Source organism: Agelaius phoeniceus, chromosome 11, assembly GCF_051311805.1.
Source record: "Agelaius phoeniceus isolate bAgePho1 chromosome 11, bAgePho1.hap1, whole genome shotgun sequence".
NCBI lineage: Eukaryota > Metazoa > Chordata > Aves > Passeriformes > Icteridae > Agelaius > Agelaius phoeniceus.
This window is the reverse complement of record NC_135275.1, coordinates 12,423,395-12,444,328: the sequence shown is the minus strand read 5'-3', so window position 1 is coordinate 12,444,328 and position 20,934 is coordinate 12,423,395. Positions and strand designations below refer to the sequence as shown.

Genomic DNA, 20,934 nt, shown 5'->3' with positions numbered 1-20,934 from the left:
ACAGGGACTATCCAGCCTATGACCTCTCCATCACCTGGAGTTGCAGCCTCCAGCACCTACTACTGGTTTGTAACATTGCCCAGAAAAGAATGCAGTAACAGTAACAGTTCAATGAGAAAACAAACCCAAGAGCCAAGCCGGGAGGTCTCCTGCCCACCAGGACTCAGAGGTCCCACACTGAGCAGCTGAGACACCAGCAGGGAGCAGAGGCACCCAGGTGGGAACCAGGCAGGAAAACACCTCTCTGGGGACAGAGGGGAGGGCTCCCTCAGCTGGGAATCACTGTTCCAGGATAGCAGCGCTCACCTCCTGCACCTCTGGATGACAGTTTGCACTGGTCACTCTCAAAAGCCACCCCACTGACAGTGCCTTGTGCCCTCCCAGCGCCCCATGGAGAGGATGTGGTCCCTCCATGCTGAACATCTGACCAACTTCTGCTGGAACCACGAGCCTCCCCACCTCCCTCCATCAGGTCAGTGCTCCCTGTCCTGCACATCCTGCTGCTTCCAACACCTCCTGCTTGGCCACTGCCGAGCCCCAGGTGACATAACACCCACAAACCCACACATGCCATCTGCAAGGGACTCCACAGCAGAGCTGCAGCAGATGGCCTGAGCATACCCCCTCCCAGCCCCAGCTCACTGACACTGCCCATATCCACAGGGAAAACACAGCTCAGGTCAAATCACTGGGAAAGGTCCAGCTAGAGAACACCACCAGAAACAGTCTGGCTTGAGTAAAGACAGGTAGAAACTCACCGAGTTGATGCAGCCCAACTCCTTATTCAAGAGCCAGGGCAGGGAGAGTTTCCCTTCCCCTCTGTAGCATGACTGGATACGCTCCTTGATCTTATCCTTGATCTTCTTCAATGTGAAGAGGCAGAGCACAGACTCTTTGGGAGGCTTAACCCTATTTTTCTGGCCCTGGGAGAAGATGGTGAAGAGGATATCCTCCTGCTCTGAGATGCCCAGGTACTTGGCCAAAGCCTTGCCAGGCTTGGTCAGGTAGGCATCCTGGATCAGCCGGTACTCAATGCCGTCCTGCACGCAGCCAATGGGGAATTCCACATAGGAGTAGAACTTGGGGTCATCCACACAGAGGCGGACGATCTTGGAGGTGAAAAACTGCTCCCCAGTGGAGTCTGGAGAGGTCAGCTGGGTGTCCAGCTGCAGGGTCAGGTAGTAAACAAACTGCTCGCTGCTGAAGCTGTAGATGTAGTAGATGTCAAAGGTGGGGAACTTGGAGAGTGTATCCGAGGGGATTTTGAGCTGCGAGGAGACAAACTCATCCTGGTAGACAAAGCCAAACATCTCTGCGTTCTCCTCGTTGGCCATCAGCTTGCGGCTGGACAGAGTGGGGAAGTACTCCGACTTGCCATCAATGGGCGTCCCAATGAAGAGCTTGTTCTGCCCGTTCAGCACCTCGATGATGACACCGGACATGGTGCCCGACTCGTTGACGCTGGAGAGGTAGTGCTCCTTGCGGTGGTGGGGCTCGCCCAGCTTGAAGAGGTCGTCCAGCCGCAGGAACTGGCAAATCCCCTGGGAGGCACTGCCGCAGGCAATCAGCCGGTTCCCCGAGTAGTCCACCAGCAGCAGTTTGTTCACGTTGTTGGTCGTGACCAGCCCGTGCGGGCAGGACTGGACGCTGGGCGGAGGGTAACACTTCTCATTGTCCTCCACGGGCCCCGTCACGTGGGTCCTCAGGAGCGTGAGGTTATTGGAGAGCTTGTAGATCCGATTGACAGCCCCCACGTAGACCTCCCCAGTTTTGTTATGGACCACCAAGTGTGTCAAGCTCCAGTCTGTAACCGGGAAAGTCCTAAAGGGAGATTTGGGGCTGCCTTCCGCCAGCGGTAGCCAGGTGCTCCCCAAGAGCAGCAAGGTCCAAATGTGGATGGACAAGTGGTGCTTGAGCCAAAGGAGCCACATTGCAGCAGCCTCACATCCAGCCAAGGCCATGCCCAAACCCAGCCACAAAATAAATAGAAACAAATCCAAACTAAAGGGATGGGGGAGGGAGGAGGAGCTAATGGGAAACACTCTCCTCTGCTTCCTCTGCACTCCGCATTCACGGCATCGTGGGCGTGGCCAGTCCAGTCAACCCTAGAGGGAGAAAGACAAGAAAAGTGGGGTTAGGAGGCTTTCCTGCAGTCTCAAGCATGTTCCACCCCACCCAGAAGACTCTGCTGCTTCACATTTTTCTAGCAGGCAGAAGAGACCCTGACCTGCTGCCCCAGTCCCACTCCATGGCAGTGTTGGGAATGGATGCAAAATCCCAGTTAGCAGCAAGCACAGCCTAAGCCCCTACACAGAGGGGGATCTCAAAAGCACCTTTTTAAAGGAGTTGAGAGAGCCAAGAGCCCTGGCATGTTGCCCACTATCCTGCCACCTGCCTGCCAGGAGGGGCATGGGCAGAAGGAGTTGGAGGGAGCACACGGGCATGGCAAGGACAAGCCCATCCTTCTGGCATTTCTATGCACTAGAAAACACAGGTCCAGACATGAGACAGTTGCTTTGAGAGGCTCCAGAGGGACAAGGGGGCACACACCGTGGGGCTGGAATGCTCTGCCTGCTGCTGTGCCACAGCTGGGGCTCACCAACAGGGAGCAGCAAAGCAGTGGGGAGCCAGCCAAATACCCCACAGCAGGGTGACCTTTGCACCCCAGCAGCAGGGAGGAGATGGCCACAGAAAACCAGTGCACACGCTGCTCTCTGCGTCAGTTCAGCAGCCCCTCCACGATACCCCATCCCTGTCTTCTCCATCCACCCTCCCCATACAGGCACAAGCACCCCTAGACTAACCTGGGGTTGTGTAAACCCCCGTGGCCAGCACACAGCCCATCCCACCATCAGAATCCATCCCAATCCATCCTCCCCAGGTGGGACCAAGGCCCATGGCTGGGGCACCAGCTCCGTTTCCCAGCCAATGCAGATAAGCCACTCCAGAAGGGAGTGGAGGAGAAGGAGAGCCTCTCCCTCTCTCCTTATCACCCATCTCTGACTCAGCCCAGGATAACCTCCAAGAGGATCCCCAGCAGGGAGTGGCACAGGTAGGAAACATGGCCCGCGGCGACTGGCAGCTCTGCCAGATCCCAGCCCTGGCGGGGCAGGGTGTCAGAGGGCAGCCAGCTGCCATATCAGCAGGGCTGAATGCTGCCCCACCCTCAGCATCCTGCCCTTGGCAGGGCTGTGGGACCCACCAGCTAGGCCCCATGCAAACCTTGGTGGGCTGCACCATCACTGAGCCAGCACTGAGCCATACAGCTACCCCAACATTCCATACAGCATCCCTCACGTCTGCTGCTCCCCTCACAAGCCACAGAGCCAGAGAAACTTTTTTTCCCCTTCTCCAACTCCCAACATACACAAGATTCCTCTCTCCCTTTTTCAGGGCAAGCCCAGCCCTGGCCACCCCTGCAGCCCCAGATATGCTGGGCAAAGCTTCTGCACCACTTCCAAACCCTCTCTGCACATCTGCCTCTGCCCACAATGCTCCTCACCCTGCTGTGTTTGACTTCCCAACGCATCCACCTCCAAGGCAACAGTCTCAAGGGACACTGGGACAATGGCACATGAGCAGCACTGAGACCAAATCCAGATGCCACAAAGCTCCATAGGTGTGGAGGCAACAAAAGCACCACCCTGGAAATCACCCCCATGGTCCTAATCACCCATTCCTACCACCTTTTCCAACACTGGGAGCCTCCCAACAAAGAATAGGTAGCGACAACACTATCAGGGCAAGGACACTCCCAGAAGACACTCACACTACTCAGAATCTTCATTTTTCTGAGCTTGCTGGTAAGAAAATAAAGACAAGCACCCCAGATCAGAGCTTATTAGCCCCAAACCACATTGATGTGGGACCGAGTGGCACTGTGAGCATAAACCCACTGGTTAGCCCAGAAAGCCACAGCCCAGCAGCTGTAGGCATTGGGGTTTCCTGAATGAAACCAGAGAGTGGTTTCCCACCCCAAGAAACTGGCACAGCTGTCACCAAGACACTGCTCCCATGAGGCTGAGCCCTCAGGAACAACACAGTGGCTGCCTGGCAAGGAGACCAACACCAAATTCATGTGTCACTGACGTGCCAAGGAGAGAAGGAACAGGGAAGATGGGGAAGGTGACAGGGGAAGATTGGTGCAGTGTGGGGATGCCAACCACAGCATCTCCTGCCAGGATGAGAGAGCACGACAGGGAACTTGCTTTCTTGGTGCATTTCTATGATTCACTGCTTCTATTTCAGGAAGTGGGTGAGAGAACTAGAGGTCGAGCTGCTGCCACAAACCAGGGCTAGAAAGCCCAACAGGAGATTCCCAAATTAACGTAGGGAACTGCAAATCAGAAGTTGGAACGAGAGCAAAGTGAGGCAGAGCTGGGGCAAGCTGAGAGATGACACTCTGCAGAGCTCCTCAGAGATTTCTGCTCCTAAATATACTGCAGCAGCAACATCTCGTCCTAGTGACCTGACACCAGTGGTGGTTTTGTCCAGTAAAAACCATCAGCAATTATTAATAAAAATAAAACAGCACAAATGGTTAGTTTGTCTGCTTTCTTTGGGATTCAGTGATATGGGTTCCTGAACTTTGAACTAAAGCAGGGCTCAAGCCCACCATGGTGCAGGCGGCCCTGCACTGCTCCCTGCCCATGGGAGCAGCAGCCAGAGGGCATTTCCCTGCTGTCACACAGCCTCCAAGAGCCATGGAGTGGTGACAGTGCAGCTAAGGCAGGGCAGCTCCTCCACTGGCACACTCTTTAAACCACAGGGCACCCAAACACCTGGGGCTGCACTCAAGTAGCACCTTGCCCTGGGGTCATCCAGTCCAGGGCCACCATATGACTGTCACCACAAACACATCCAGTGCAGTCCAAAGCATGGAAAACCCTGGGCAGACACCTGGCGCCAAGCCCTGCCCTGAAACAGGCAGCAATAAAATAATTCACCCCAGCCTGGCTGCATGCATGCCAGCTGGGAGAGCAGGACCACAAATGCAGCTGGCAGTGCTGCTGGGCAGCTGTGATGCAGCACAGAGCATCTGCAGCACTGAGCATCCTCAGGGCTCACCCCACAGAGGGGCCACACCTCAGGCCAGACAGCACCACAGGCTTGTGTTTTGATTTCCATGTGCACACACAAACACGTAATATATGTATATACACACACGTGTATTTATAGAAGGAAGCCAGCCATCAGAAACAAAGCCAGCACAAGAGCCAAATCCTCCCCAGTCCTCTTCATCCCCCTTGGAAAGGACATTTGCTCACAGTTTCACCTCAAAGTGGCCACACTGAGATGGCTGCAGCCTCTGCAAAATTCAGATGGGGGTCACCCACCTTAGCAGGGCCAACACTCACAGATCCCAGCCTCTCCCTACGAGCCTTTCAGCAGCAAGCAATGGACATGCCCCAGGGATGCCAGAGCCCCCCTTCCTGGCTGCTGGAGAGGTGGCAAGGGGCAGCAGCACTCATCCCCCCAGGCTGAGAGCTCCCTGGTCCTGCAGTAAGCCCAAAGACCTGTGCCTGGGATGGGAGATCACACTTTGGGAAAACAATCATCACTTCTGATAGCACAAAGCAAGAGTACTGGGATGGAAAAACTAACCTTAAAAGGCAAAGACTGGACAGAGAGTTAAGGACCACCTCTCCACTCATCCAGGCAGCAAGTCCAAGAGTCAGCACCAGCCTACAAAGCAGCAGCCCTCAGGGGAGCACCCACAGACAGGGTTTAAACATGCAGACAAGCACAGAGGTGCAGATCTGGCACTCACAGACCCACCTGCCATCCCTGCTTTTCCATCAACATGACCCCAGCAGATTCACTCCCAGCAAAACACCCTGAGAGCTTTATAGCCTTGCACTTTAGCAAGGGAGGTTGGAGAAGAGAAGGTGTGGGATTGAAAACCCCCACATAACCCACCCACAAAAGGGGAAATGGCATCTAAAGGGCCTCTACCTGTAATCCCTCTGAGTCACTTGCTGCTCTCAGCAATAAGAACAGCCAAGAAGGGACCAGCTACAAGCTGCCAGTAATTAGCAAAGGGGAGAGAGGGGAGATTATCCAGGGGAGAAAAAAGCCTTCAGGCCACAGGAGAGGCAGCCTCACCCTAGAGCTGCTGTATTTCTAGGTTCATCTGCCTGGGGAAAGCCTTGCCATGAGGAAAGCCTGGTGGTGGTACAAATTCGAGCTGCACTACACATGCAATTGCTGCAACAGGGCTAAACTTTAACTCCTTGTTCCACTGCATATAGTCATTGAAAACTATTTGGTTAAGGTCCCTCCCTAGCCAGAGAGTTAAATCATTAAAAACCTTATCCCTGGCTCAAACCACACCCTGATGAAATCAATGGCAGGCTCTGAAGCTGCCCCAACCTCCATTACTATCACCCAATCAAGAATATCTTCAGTTTCTTCCCAGGTTCCTGCCATCCCTCCCAGGCAGGGGCTGAGGATTCCATCCTGCCACCCACCCCAGCTTCCAATACTGCCCTGCAAGGATCCTCTGGGCAAAGAATTCAGCCTCTTTTGTTCTGAGAAACACGACAAGGAGAAGCAGCCATCTACTGCCCAAGGGCTCACGAAGCTTGACCCTCAGCAAAAAGGAGCATAAAAGAACAAGCAGTGAGGAAATTAAATAGCATTTCTCAAGTGCACAATTCCCCTTCTCTGGTCCTCTGAAAGAAGTCATGTCATGCCAAGAACAGCTTGAACTCCAGAACAGCTCTGGAGCCACTACGTGCGCTCACCACTGAGGGACTGCAGGCTGCTCTGCAGAGAGCCCTCCAGAAAGGGCTCACAAGCATTTCCCAGCTGGAAACCCAGGCTCCCACAAGCACAGCATCCCAAGGCAAGGAGGCACATGAGGACAGCCTCAGCAGCCCTTCCAGGAAACCAGGCATGGACAGAGACCTTACACAGCTCCCAAATCCATACACCAGAATGAGAGTTGGTGGCTGTCCTTTGCCTTATTCCCATAACTCACCTGGGTATCACAGTCCATACAGGAGCCTGCAAGGGCTGCTGAGGGGTTTTCTGTTTGCAGCTCACCTGCTGGATCTGCACTTCCCAGGAGGAAAGTGCCCCCCACCTTCCCTTGTGCTCCCTGCAGCTGAGAGAGGAGTCCACAGACCTGGACCAGTGCACAGCCCGTGGGTAATCATCCACACAGGACACAGCCTGCTGCTTCCCACCCTACTGCAGGAAGTTTGTCCATCAGCATACACAGAGCACAACACTTCCAGCCCCTCTGTGCCTCTCATCATCCACAGACCCCAACCCAAGGCACCAGGAAAGCAGCCATGGGACTGTGGCTTCCTACTCTCCGCACCCAGGTCAACTCAAGGCTTCAAACACCAGCCTGATGTGAATTTTGTCACCTCAGTCAGGACCAATTAATAACATCTTGCCCACATCTTAAGAGCAATGTAGTACAGACCAAATTCCCTGAAGGCCACCCCCCACTTTGGCTTTGGCCCACACACTCCAGACTCTGATTCTCACAACCCATCAGTCTACTGCCCCACATAAATGTCCCAAAAACCAGCCCTGCTGGCAGAGGACACCATGGTCCAGCTGGACCTGCAGAGACCCAGAAGGTCACCCACAAGCAAGGTCTCTAAACAGCAGAGAAGCCCAACAAGAAATCCTCTGGCCATCAGCATCCTTCCCTTGTCTGATCTCATTCCCTGCAGAATAACACATCACTCCTCATTCCCCAGCCTGCTGCTCCACATCCCTCACTGGGCCAGGGCAGCCACAAACACAAGCCATGATCTTACCTTCCCCAGATCAATGCCCCTCTTCCAGCCCAGCTCTCCAAGCTGCATTTTCACCTCTCTGTCACAAGCGCTTTCCCCATATCCCAGAGGGAATCTGGAGAGATCCCTCTTTGCAATGGAGCACTGCCACAGGAGGACTCCTGGTTGCTGGATCCCCTCTACTCCAGCAAAGTGAGGTCATTCTGGGGTTGGTTTAATGCCAGCTAAGCTGAAACTCCCATGGTTCTGCCTGGCCCCTTGCTGACACCAGCACTTGTGCTGTCCTGTGGCGAGCCAAGCACGACTGCCATCACATTAGTTCTGATTAAAACAACCACAAAACTTCTCCAAATGAGTTTTCCCAAGCCATGTGTTCTTCTCCTTCCCCTACCACCCTCCTATCCTTCCCCCTCTGCTGTTTCAGTTATGCTGCCCCAAGAACCACAGCTGGAAACAGTTCAGGTCCTGGCTCTGCTTCCCCTGCGGCGTTTCCAGCTCAGCACAGCCCCGTGTTTTATTTTCCCAAGGTGAAGCTGACCCAGGAGAAGTGAGACATCCAGAGAGAGAGCAGAGCCTCACCTGGCAATGGGACAGGCAGAGACAGGAAGAGGAAAAGCCCAAAAGTCTCCCCACAGCAACACCACCACAGGGGAAACTGTTCTGAGAGTCCAAAAGCAGCTTCATTCACAGCACCACGGGCAAAGAGCATCTGATATTAACAGGGAGGTGCCACAGCAGTGACTGTGCCTGTGCTCTGCTTTCCTATGGGCAGTGCCAACACAGCACACCCCACCCCAATTCCCCACAGCAAGGGGGTCTCACCCACCAGACCTGGGCAGAGCACACTTCAAAGCGTGGGTGCAGCCATGAGCTGCTGCCTGGGAGGGAGAGCAGAGCAAGGCTTCTCCTCTTCCTGCAGATCCCAGCTGCAGCCCCAAGCCAGGTTAGGCACAGGCATCGCCTTGCTGCTGTGGCCTGATGCCATGCATGAGGAGCTGAGATTCCAACAGGCATCAGCATCATGGACCAGCTCCTTCCGTGCAGAGCCGAGAGGAGGCGGCTGCTCGCCTGTGCTGGGAGGGCTGCCCAAGCACCTCTGCCAAAAACCCACTTTCTGCTAATGAAAGTGGCTGGATGGCAGCTCCAGCAAGTGCCACCACCCCCACGGAAGGCCAGGGAGCCACACAAGGCACAGCCAGTGGGCCAAGAGGTCCTGCTGTGCTGGGAGCTGACACGCTGCCCGGCACTGTGGCATCCCTCCCTCCCAGCCCTCTCCCGCTCCGCCAGCGCCCCAGGGGCACCTCGGCCGTGCTGATCAGGAATAACAGCGAGAGCCGGGGAGGCCGGGGCCGCTGGCAGCGTCACGGGGCTCGGCAGCGGCTCTCCTTCGGAAACGGCGCTGCTTTCCTGCCTTCCTCCTCCCCCATTTCTTCCCGATGACATCAGCCTGAAAAACAGGTTCTTGACTTCAGCAGGGCTCATCGGGCCGATTCTGGTCCCAGCAAAGAGGGGAGAGCCCCCCCTTGACTCCAGAGAGGAAGCAGCCATCCAGGAGCCGGACACGGAGATAAGCGGCAGCGGGCAGGCAGGGACCCTGCCAGCATGCCAACACTTGTAGGAATAAAAACCATGGAGAAGCAGGATGGGGGTGGAGGGAATGCGACGCTGGGGAACAGATATAAATGTTTTACAGAGGCCGTGGCAGCTGGAAGCTGGGGCTCACGCCCCGGCTCTGACACTGCTGTGCTACAGGGCAGCCAGATCTACCCAGTGCAAAAGTCAAATCCCAGGGCAGGGCAGGGCAGATTCCCATCGCACTCCAGCTCCCAGAGCCCAACAGCAAGCCCTCAGGCTGGCCAAAATGACGATGCAGGACTTAACACTACCCAGCAAAGCCTTCCGAGGGCCACAAAGCTGGACACGGACCAGCAGGGAACACGATCCTGCGAAACATCCTGCCCACCAGCCAAGCTCCAAGATTATTTTTAAACTCCTCCTAAAATATTTTTGGGTTTTCCTCTTCCCCTGTTGAAACTAACAGTCTGCACAGGAAGAGCGAAGCAACCGCCCGTACACAAAGCCCGGCCGCATGCACAAAGCAAACAACTTAGTGCCATTACAATCACCTGCGATGTTATCGGCAGCTCTGACGGGGTCGGCATTGGCAGGAGGAAATGTGGTTTTTACATCGTGCCACTTGAAACGAGTGTGACAATCCTTCCTCCCCCTGCCCCCCGGCAGCACCCGCTCATGCCAATACCCTGGTAAAGTGGGGGAACAGCCCGTGGATGTGGGGCTACACACACAGGAAATTTCTCCCCCCTAACACAGGAATTTGCGTCTTCTTTTGCCAGGAATTTACTTCTGTGAGAGAGACTGAATATTTTGACAAACAGTTGTTTAACTAAAGACATAAAGCAAAGGGACTCACAGGGCTCCTACAATGACACCAAGACTTGCCTGGATGGGGAGGTGAATCTGCAAAGGATCAGGCCCCCGACATTGACACTACCCCAGAGATGCTCAGAGCATCCAAGCTTCCCAATAATTTTGGGAAACCATTCCCGCTCCCAACCCCTCACATGCCAGGCTACATCTCTGCTCCTCCAAACTCCCAAGAATACATGAAGAGTCACTCAACATTTATCAGTTCAAAACACATGTGCAATTAGGAGGATTTTTTTTTCCTCCCTCCAGTATAATTATACATGTTTTAATGCAATTACCACCCCTGTATTTTGTACATTAAACAGTAGGCAACCCAAGGAAGAGAGACGCTTTTATTTTTCTTGGCTTTGCCTTCCTGAAAATAATACTATGTTGCAAGATAACTCCGGAAGAAGGGCTTATCTTCACCAGAAAAAGAGGGAGAGAAGAAAAAAAAAAAATACGGGAAGAGGGAAGGAGAAATCTCACAAAGAGAAAGCAGGGATTGCAGTGTCCCTCCACGCTACCCTCACCCTCCAGTCCCTACACAAACCTGTACCTGGAAACCAGATAGCACAGACAGGACCCAGAAGCAGCCTCAGCCCTTTGCCATCACCGACAGAAAGGAAAACTGAACCAAGAGAACGACAGAAAGGAAAACTGAACCAAGAGAACGGTCCTGGTTACTCAAGCTGGGGTCATTAGCCAGATTAAAGCTCCGAGCTCCGGCCAGCAGCACGGAGAGCAAAGTGCAGCTAAACTGCCCAAATTGGATTAGCAGCGCTCCCGGGCCTCTGTGCCAATTTGGCTGGCAGATTGAGGGATGCTCAGGATGAGGAGGTGGGCAGCGAGCCCCAGGGCTGATCTGCAGGCTGCCGGTGGGGAGAGGAGGGATGAGGAAGAGATGGTCCCTGCACAGCATGTCCCCCAGAGCCACACAGCCTGACTCTGGCACCCCTGGCATGTTCTCACCTCGGGCACTTTCTCCAGCAAAATCCCTCACAATCTCAGCTCAAGGAGCAAAGAGGATATCGCACCCTGGCTCGCACCAGGCCCTGAGCTGACCCCAGCAATAAAAAATCTCCTCTGTGCTTCAGGCAGCTCACGAGGGTCTCTGGCCCCAGGCACAGACTGGCACAGCTGGGCACAGGCCAGGGGTGGATTTGGCTCTCATGACACCATGGGGACAGAGGAATCACCCAAAACAGTCCATCTTGCATCATGCAAGCAACTTCAGAGGAGAAAGGAGCAAAAGTGTTTGTGGAATGTGAGCCTGATGACCTGGATGTGGAGTTTTCTTCCAGACTCGAACATCTTGACATACCAGCAACAAAGAGGAGGCGTTCCAAGCCTTGGCTAAAGGGAAAATAAACTTTGAGATGTTTTTCATTCAGGTCTTTAAATGGTGGCTTCCACCTGGAACAAGGGCTGGAGGCAGCCACAGAGTGCTCAGGGAAGCAAGGCAAACAAGGACATCTTCCTGTGTCTGGCCACGCTCTGACAAACCCATGGGAAGGTGTGGGCTTGGATACACCACATGGCAAATGCAGAACAGAAGAGCCAGGACTGCCCATGCCTGGCACTGAAACCAACAAAACTTATTCATTGTCTGCAGCTTTTCCCCTCTATGAGGCACAAGATGTTTGCTCAAATGTGATCTCCAAGCAGGCATAGCAGGCAGACCATGTTGGGGTATCTACACCCCAGGCTGCACCCTGGGGAAGGCTAAGAGGGGCATGGATGCTGTTCTCACCAAGCACCACATATCTGTAGTGGGATATTCCCCAGAGCACGGCATGGAACACTTCCCAGGTACAGCCAGAGAAGAAGCTGGTTGTCTCCAGTCTAAAGCCAAACCAGCCACCTCACCAGTGGATGGTGGCAAACACTTGCTCCTCCTCATTTTGCACGAAGCCATGGCACTCAGCACCTTGCTGGGAAAAGGGGCCCCAATCCAAGCTCAGGAAAGTTAAGGAATCATGGTACACGCTGAACCAAGCTCCAGATCACTCATAATTCCCAGCCTTTGGGCCTCTCTCTACACACATGGTACATCACCAAGCTATTCACTGGTCAAACCCTGGCCAGGAACCCTCTAATCACTAGTTTTTTCCACATAGCACGCAAACCTGAAGGAGACATTAATGGATCAGAGACGACAACAGTCTAAGTTCTCAATACGTGCATTCCACCAGTTCAGATCAATGAAAAATTCAAGCTTGCAGGCAGTGAGGATGGCATTATGGGCATTGGGGTGACCCATGCCCACCCTCCTGTCGCTGCACAGAGACATGGCAGCACCCCTGCTGTCCTGGCTCTTCCAAGGCTCCCCTTCCATTGAGCCAGAGGTGCCAAAAACCACGACTGACTCCTCAATGAAGACACAAATGACCAAGGCACCAGAACACCCTACCCAGGAAGGCAATTGCAACAAAGCCCAGCGGGACTCGGCACAAGCCCGGCAGGGTAATGCTCCCCCGGTTCGAGGAGCCGGCGTCTCCAGCCCCGCAGCACCGGGAACTGCCGGCTCAGGGCTGGCTCCGCTCCCGCGGCGCTGAGCGCTGCAGCCAGCAGCAAGGCAGCCAGCAACAAAGGCCCTGACCCACACTCAGCCGAGAGAATAAACACACCCGAGCTCCCTTCATTAGGTCCGATCCCAGGGCCACATCCTTCGCTTTGTTCGGCAGAAGTCAAACGCAGCGAAGCCGCGGCAATCACCGGCCCGGCGTGACACGGGCAGGCAGGGAGCAGGGCAGGGGCAGCCCCGGCTCCGCCGCCGTGGAGGAGGGGAGGCAGCCCTGCCAGCACGCAGCAGCAGCGCCGCTCTATTGCCCTCTCCATGTCGGCTGCTTCAGCCGAGCCCCGCTGAAGCACAGTGCCCGGGAGCTGCCGGCACGGCCCTCGGCCCCGTCTGCAGCGGAGTTCAGAGGAGTTTGTTTATCTCTGCCTCGCTCGGGGAAAGGGCTTTGTGTGACGGAGCACAAGGGCTCTGCTCCGCGGCTCCGTGCACCAAGGCGGATGCCTGCGCTCTGCTCCAAATCCGATGCTTCTATTAAAAAAAAAAAAAAAAAGCCAAGAGGTGGAAAACTCTCCCCGACGCCGCTATCACCGTGCTAACAAAAGCGACGTCGCCAAAACTTTAATCTTCAGGGTAGCAGCTGCAGAAAGCCCAGGCACCCAGGGGAGCAGGAGCCAGGCAGCCCCCGGCGCTGCCTCCCCGCAGCCCCTCGAGAGCAGCGAGCGCATCCAGGCTTGTCTCTCTCGGAGGAGCGGCAGCCAAAGCCACAGGCGGATGGGGAGCACCAGATCACACGCATGATCGGGTATTCTGAATCCAAACTTCCTTACCAGCCTTCCTCACAGCCCCGTGTCGCCACACCGCTGCCGGCACCGGCATCCACTGGCACCAGCAGATCACTCGGCGGCGAGCGGGAAGAAGAAAAAAACCTTCCCTCCTTGCAGCCACTTAAGAAATTATCCATGCATCCTCCCAGAGGCATCTGCCCCACTGCTTTTCCTTGGCTTCTTCACCTTTCCGCCCTGTTCGGTCACCAGTGTCTTAAGAGAGAGACATCGAGTCACTCATTTTACCCACTGAGTATATACAAAAGACCCTGGGATTGTTCAGGAAGCAATTAGCCGCTGTTCAGAGGAAAATGGTGTTTTCAAATGGATAACCTTTGATGTAGTCAATAGCCTCAGCTCCTCTTTTTTTCCCCCCCTTTCTTTTTAATTCTTGCAGCCGCACACGAAAGAAAATAAAAAATAAAAAAAATTTAAAAAGAAATCCAGCAAAGGGCTGATAATTCCCCCCGACACAGCTCTCGCTCAGCAAAAAAGGATTTTCTCACAAGCCGGAGGAAAAGCAGCTTCGGGAGGCGGCTCATCTGCCCAACTTTTCTCCCCTCCGTGTCCCGGAGCATACGAGAAGGATCATGAATATTCATCCCCCCCGTTAGCAGGTTCTGCTTTTGTTTTGTCCTCCCCAAGCAGAAGCCAGGGGGGAGCTAACAAGTGAGGTTAATGCCTGTCTTTTCTCTCCCATCCGTCTCCTCTTTAACCAGTGACCTTCATGTTAAGCCCTGTTTACACACCAGCCCCCCTCCCCTGGCTCCCCCTACCCCGGCGCTCGGCCAGAGGCAGAAGGAAGAATTTTCCCCCAAGGAAGGAGAAGGCGATTGCGGGATTCCGGGATTTATTTCAGCATGCCACAGAGATTTTGCAAATCCCTCCCCGATCGCACGCCGGAGCTGCCGCGTGTGTTCGCTGGGCTAAGGAAAGGGGCTAAGGGACCCCGCAGCCGGCTTTATCCGCCGCCTTCCACGCTCACACCGGCGGCGGGAGGCGCGCACCGGCGCAGCCCCGCACAGGTACCGCAGCCTCCCACGCCTCGCTCGGAGCTGCCCGGCGCTGCGCTGCCAAACTACAGCGCGATCACAATAGTAACGATCACAGCGAGGGCGACGGCAGCCATCTCACCCTATCCCATCCTACCCCATCCCATCCCGCAGGGCGCCCACGGCACCTCCCCGCCGGCGGCCGGGGAGCGCGGAGGGAACGGCGGCGCTGTGGGCTCCAGGACGAGCCCAGCCCGGATGCCGCTCACCGCGCCCCGGCGGGATGCGGGGATGTGAAGCGGCGAGAATACGTGAATGGATACGGGATAGCACAATGCGGGGCAGTGCGGACACAGCGGTGACAGGAGGATGCGGGGCAGCACGATGCGGGGATGGCAGCGGGGTTGCAGGGCAGGGCAGATCCGTGATCCAAGGCGGCCAGCACGGAAGGGCTGAGCCCGGCTCACGTTCCCGGCGGTGCCGGACCCGGCGGGGCTGGGGCAGCGAACGCCGCCGAGAGCCGGGGCGGGAGGGGGCAGCGGGGAGGGAGGCGAGGAGGGAGGCGGCCGAGCCCCGCCGCTACACCGGGTAGGGAGGCACCGCTGGCACCGGCTCCCCGCGGGAGCGCCCCGGCCCGAGCAGCTCCGCGATGGGAGGCAGCCCCCAGCCCGTCCAGCCCGTACCTGCCCGGTCCCCGGCACACACCGCTACGAGACCCACGCGGGGCGTGCGGCGGATAAAGAAAGAGGCTCGGTCCCGGCGCGGTTTTGTCCCCCCGCGGGAGGCGGCTCCCGGAGCCGCGGGGCGCAATGCGGGCTGGTCCCGGCGGCAGCAGCGCGGCGCCGGCCCTGCCCGGCCCAGCCCAGCCCTGCCCGGCCGCCGCGGCCCCTCCGCGCCCCCCGACGGGGCCGCCGTGCCCTGCCCGGGCCAGCCCTGCGCCGTCGCCGCGGTGCCAATAAAGCCAAATATTTTAGGGGAGCGATAAAGCCAAATCCGCGTTATTTTTAGCGAACCGACCGATCGCGCTCATCGCGCCGCGCCCGAAAGTTGCAGCCGGGTTACTCACGGCTCCGGTCCCGGCTCGCCTCCGCCGTGCCAGCCATAATTGCATTCCACACCAAGCCGCCCGCCGGGCCGCCGCCGCCTTCGCCGCCGCCGCTGCCTCCTTCTCCTCCGTCCCCTCCTCCTCCTCCGCGCCCGCCTCCCCCCGCCGTCGCCGCCGCCGCCGCCGCCGCCCGGGGCTCCGCGCCCGCCTCGCTCTCGCCGCCGCCGCTGCCCCGCATGAATGGGACGGGGCGCGGGGCCCCGACGGAACGCCGCCCGCCGCGCGCGCCCCCGCCGCGCGCACGCGCGCACGCCGCGCACCGGCGGCGCGAGGGAAGAGCCCGGGGAGGCGGGGGCGCGCCCGCGGGGCCGCCTGCAGGGGGCGCAATAGGCGGGGAGAGGGGGCGGGGCCGGGAGAGGCGGGCGGGGAGATGTGGGTGGAGCCTCCCCGCCCCTCCCGCCCTTAAAGGGGCGATGCCGCGGGAGGGGCCCCGCTAAAAGCGGTCACCGAGCGCGAGGCCGATGGGACCGCGCCCACCTGAGTGTCCGCCCCCGCCGCTCTCCTGACCCCCACGGCCGGAGCTCGGTGCCCAGGGCTGCCCATGCCACTGGCACCGCATCCAGTCCGTCTAAAATTAAAATTACAAAAGGGGAGAAAAAGAATAAAAAACATTAAAATATATTAATTGCAGGTCCGAAGTGATCGTTTGTATTTTTTTAAGCACGATCGGTATTATGAACTCTTGCAACCTTCCCCTACTTTTCCCTCTCACCAGACAGACCCTCGTTATCTTTGTGCCAGCCACAGAGTCCCTTCCCAGAGACAGCAGTGCCACCGTGGCACTCTGCCTCTGCACCCTGCTCTGCCTGTCCTCTCTTTGGTGAGGCCCTAATGAAATGCTCCATCATCTCTCCAATGGAGGGACCTTTGTGAAAATCAGCAGGAATAAATAGAGTGTTTGTCACCGGGACCCGCACAGATTTCAGAAGAGACCTTTGGGATGGAAATGACAGGAGTGGATCTTTCCAGACCTCCCCATTAGGAGATGGAGCTGTAAATGGTTCTGGTTCACTGGGACCCCATCATTTGCTGCAGGACAGGGGCAGTCGGTGCAAGCTGGCTTGTTTAGACAGGTTTTCCTGGCTGCAACCAGCCAGACCTTTAGCCCCACCAGCTCTCAGCACAGGGACACTTTGTCCTTTTGACACTTTGTCCTTTACACGCTGTGGGATCTGGGAGCTGCCCCATCTGAAGGAAGGTGTGTGCTCACCTTGTGCAGGCACACATGCAGACATCCTCTGCAAGATCCCAGCACGTGTGTGTGTCCACAAACCCACAGGAGCTCCTTGCCCTCTCTGACAGGAGGAACAGAATTCAGAATTCCAAAGCTGTAGAGAGCAGCACAGGGCACTTTGGGAGAGGACATGAAAGGAGAGCACAAGGCACAGGTGAGTCTCAGGTACCAGAACAGAGAAGAAAATGGACCTTCAGAGGTTCAAGTGAGAGTAGGGAGGAAAATAGAGGAGAAAAAGGGTGACTTGGTTGAGTTTTTCAGCAGAGCTGCACTCCCCTCAGCACCCTCAGCACCGCAATGCTCACACCTCACTCAGAGCCCACCTGAGAGCTGAGATGATGTCCCTGCAACTTGGACAAAAAGGTTTTCTTCTCATTTATCACCCCATCCCGCCCTCACCAGCATCCATTTCCAGGAGGCCGGAGGAGCTGAGAACAGCCCCATTCCCCCAGGGCACAGCATCAGGGGCTGCCATTCTCCCACCTCTTGTTTGTGCAGGGACACACATGGGGCCCAGACTTAAAAGCTTTCCAGACAGAGGAGACATCATCAAGCTCTGCCGGCAGGGAAGTGGCTGGGATTTGGATCACTTCCCCCAGACTGAAAGAAACACTTCTCCTTTTTTTTTCCCCCCCTTCCTCCATGAGACTAAATTTAGTGAATACCTTTCACATTAAAAACTTGTCAGGTATTCACATTCAAAGAGGCTGCTGCTCCTGTCTCTCAGGGGAGTTACCGAGACAGCAAAACCTCTTAAACGAATAAAAAAGAAGGGAGAGATATTCAGGCAATCTCCCACTACTGCTTTTAAATCCACTCTCTCCCAGGGCTGCTGCCGGGGCACCTTGGTCCCACGGCTGCCACCTCCTGCCACCGAGGCAAAAAGAGAGGGATGAGTTCTCCGTGCCCAGAGCAGGATGCAGCAGCCCTGCCCCCGGGCCGGTGCTGCCATTTCCCCTGGCACGGGAAACTGGAGCCATTTATTTCTGCTGCAAGATGTATTTGTCCACATATACCCAGTGACAAGGGGAACCAAGGTGGTGGAGCTGAGAAAAGAGCGGGCACCTGGCTGAGAGCGCTCCTTCCTGACGCACCGAGGGCCCAGCCCTGAGAGAAGGGAAGAGAACAAAACAGAAAGGAAATCCCAGAATCACCCATGCCCGTGGCCAGCAGGGTCAGGAGGGAGCTGGCAGGGGACATTGCGCTTTGTGTCGGGTGGGAAACAGCCCCGGGCTGCAGTGACCCGCAGAGCTGCTCGGCGGCTCAAAGGACACCGCGCCCGGGGCACCGGGACACGCTTGTCACTCACACGGCTGCCCCCGCGTCTGGCACCGCGCCCCGCAGACAGACCCGCGTTATCTCACAAGCTTGGCTTTTATCCTGTCTCCCAGGGGGCTGCCGTGCTCATCCACAGCCCCCTGCTCATCCTCATCCTCATCCTCATCCTCATCCCGCGGGCTGACAGCCCGGCCGTGCCCCAGGAACCGGCGGGAGCGGCACCGAAAGCGCTCCCGGCTCCCAGGGACGGCTGGGGGCTGAGAGGGGCTCAGAGGGATGGCTGGGCGCTGAGGATGGATGCCAGGAACTGCTGGGGGCTGAGGATGACTCCGGAGGCAGCTGGACTCAAACCCAGCAGTGAGGGATGAGGGCTGAGGGCTGAGGGGTTCACCCCGCTCCTGCTCTCTGTGCTAAACTCGGCACTTCTCACCCAGCTTCGACCAGAATTACATCGAGACACAAACTGCTCCTGGGGTGTCTGGGGCACTTTGTGTGTGTTAGCAGAGAGACTGAAAGGCATCTTGTTCTCTAAAAGCAGCCTGAGAACTGCTTTGTCAAAACTAGAAACTAACCGGGAGAGGATTAAGGCACTGGAGAGAGCCCAAAGAGATGGGGAAGCTTTTCTACTCTGCTCTCCCAGTCTGAGTGGTGAGGGACCAAAAAAAAAATCAGAAAAAAAATCACAGTTTTTCTTCTGTTTGCACTTTTTGATTGCTAAAAAATTCTGCTAAAAGGCAGAGTTCTGCACAGTGCAGGAGTCAGGACCATGCCACTTCCCTTGGTTATCACCCACAGGTGGAAAAATTTTCAGGAAATGAACCCCCATGAACCTGCAACCCCAGTTTAAACCCTCTGCACTGAACACAGAGGGATGAAAGAAACTCAGTGGCCTCAGCCCAAAGGTTTTTAGGCTGTGAAATCTGACTGGCCCAGAGAACAGTCTGGAATCCAAATGTGGGCTTTGGGGACCTCCCAGCCAGACTCTGCAGCTCTGCTCTGCCCAAGGCTATGCCCCTGATGGGCATGGGCACCAGGAGGGATCCACTCTGCCCAGATGGCAGCAATGGGGTTTTTTCCCTCCTCCCACCCTCACAGAGTCTTTGCTAATCCAGCCTCAGGAGCAGAAAGGATGAGCAGCCAGGCTGGGGAGCTGCACTGCCTCTGACCAGAGGGTTTGTCAAAGTTTTCCAGGAGGCATCAGCAGCTCTTTAAGCTCCTTGACAGCCAGGATAACAAACTGTGTCTGTGGACCTCTGGGGATCCAGGGTGGAATTAAGATGGGTAATGGATAGAGCCATTTTTCAGGGAATTGCAGCTGCATGAAGGGCACTGGGCAATAGGTGCTGGAGAGGCACCCGGGGCAGGGACACAGGGTGGCACAGGGCTGTCACCAGGGTGGCAGCATTCCTTCACTCCTGGCTCTGCACTTTGCTGTCTGCCAGAACAGCTTTCATCCTCTGCCTGCTGCTACAGCCCCCTGCAGATCACAGTGTCCACAAAGGGGCAAGCAGCCCCTCTGTCCAGCCCACCACGCTCATGTTCCTGGGGATTTGCTGGGCTGGCAGCACCACTGCTCATTTCAGCAAGAGGATCTTCTTGGAGGGGATCAGGAGAAAGACAAGCCTGGGAATATCCTCATTTTCTCAGCCTGTCACACTGGCAGTGATGCACGCCTTGATTTGGGAAGAGCTTTGCTGGGATGGGTGTGAGAGAGGCTCTGGGGGCCCCTGCCGGGTCTGTGACAGGAGATTGGTCTGGACATGGGAGCCAGGGAAGGACACACAGCCACAGTGGGGGGAGACAGACAGCCAGGGGGATGGGGGGAAGGACACACAGCCACAGTGGGGGGAGACAGACAGCCAGGGGGATGGCTCTGCTCTTCCCAAAGCTGATCCCCAGCTCCCGACCCCTCCCATGACTGTGTATCCACCAGCCCACAAATCATGCATGCGCCAGCCCATCCCCGGGGGCCAGGGAGGTCCTGCAGAGATCCCCTCTGGCCATACCTGCTCCAGCTGAGCTCCTCCCCAGCTCCTTCATCCCTCAGCCCTGTGACTCATGACGGTGCTTAATTAGCAGGATGCCTGATGCAGACACCTGTCAACTCCTCCGAGACAACCAGCCTTTCACGTTGGCTGCCCCGGGGCTGTTCGGCAGGAACAGCTCTCTCTCCTATTGATATTCCTTCATCTCAGCCTATTTTCCAAGCCGTCAAGCTGCCATCCCAACCCTCCCAGGCCTGGCAGTGCTGGGGAAAGCAGCCTGATGTCCATCAGCTCCTAGACTTTGATCCCACCTCAGCAGCCCCTCAGGAGTGCTGGAACCACTTTGTGCTTCCCCTGGCAGCCCAACTTCCATGCACCAAGCACAGACTTTGAGTCAGGGCAATGTTGAAGACAGGGAAAAAGTCACTGCCCCATTCCCCAGGACCCCACAAAGCCTCCAAGGTGCTCTACCATGGACTCCTCCCTGCTCTGCCTCAGTCTGCTGTGCTGCTGTTTATTCCCACCTGCTCCATACCCTCCCTGCCAGGGTCAGCTGAGGACCTTTTCCATGAAGCAGATTCGCCTCCTCCCTCACTCTTAGGGTCATGTGTCACTGTCCACTTCCCAAAGGCTTTCTGGTCCTCCACCAGTGCAGGGAGCAGAGATTCTGAGCTGAGCATGTGTGGGCACAAGGGAAGGCTGCAGCAGCCTTAGAACACCCCCCCTGCATTTCATCCATGGGGAGAAGGCAGAAAATGGCACTATCAAAAGCAGATGATGTATCAGTCAGACAAAACTTCAGGCTGTAGCT

At 56.4% G+C, this 20,934-nt stretch overlaps 1 protein-coding gene across 2 annotated transcripts in view; it reads right to left on the bottom strand.

The window, feature by feature from the left end:
* The window catches only part of PLXNA1 (plexin A1), a 115,581-nt gene extending 99,734 nt beyond the window's left edge, over positions 1–15,847 (bottom strand). For both annotated transcript variants that reach the window (XM_077184814.1, XM_077184815.1), the window contains exons 1-2: positions 15,588–15,847; positions 759–2,105 (exon numbers count right to left, since the gene is read on the bottom strand). In XM_077184814.1, the coding sequence (XP_077040929.1) occupies positions 759–1,961 (1,203 nt within the window). In that variant the 5' untranslated portion in view covers positions 1,962–2,105; positions 15,588–15,847. The remainder of the gene's footprint in view (positions 1–758; positions 2,106–15,587) is intronic.
* Positions 15,848–20,934: the final 5,087 nt, after the last annotated feature.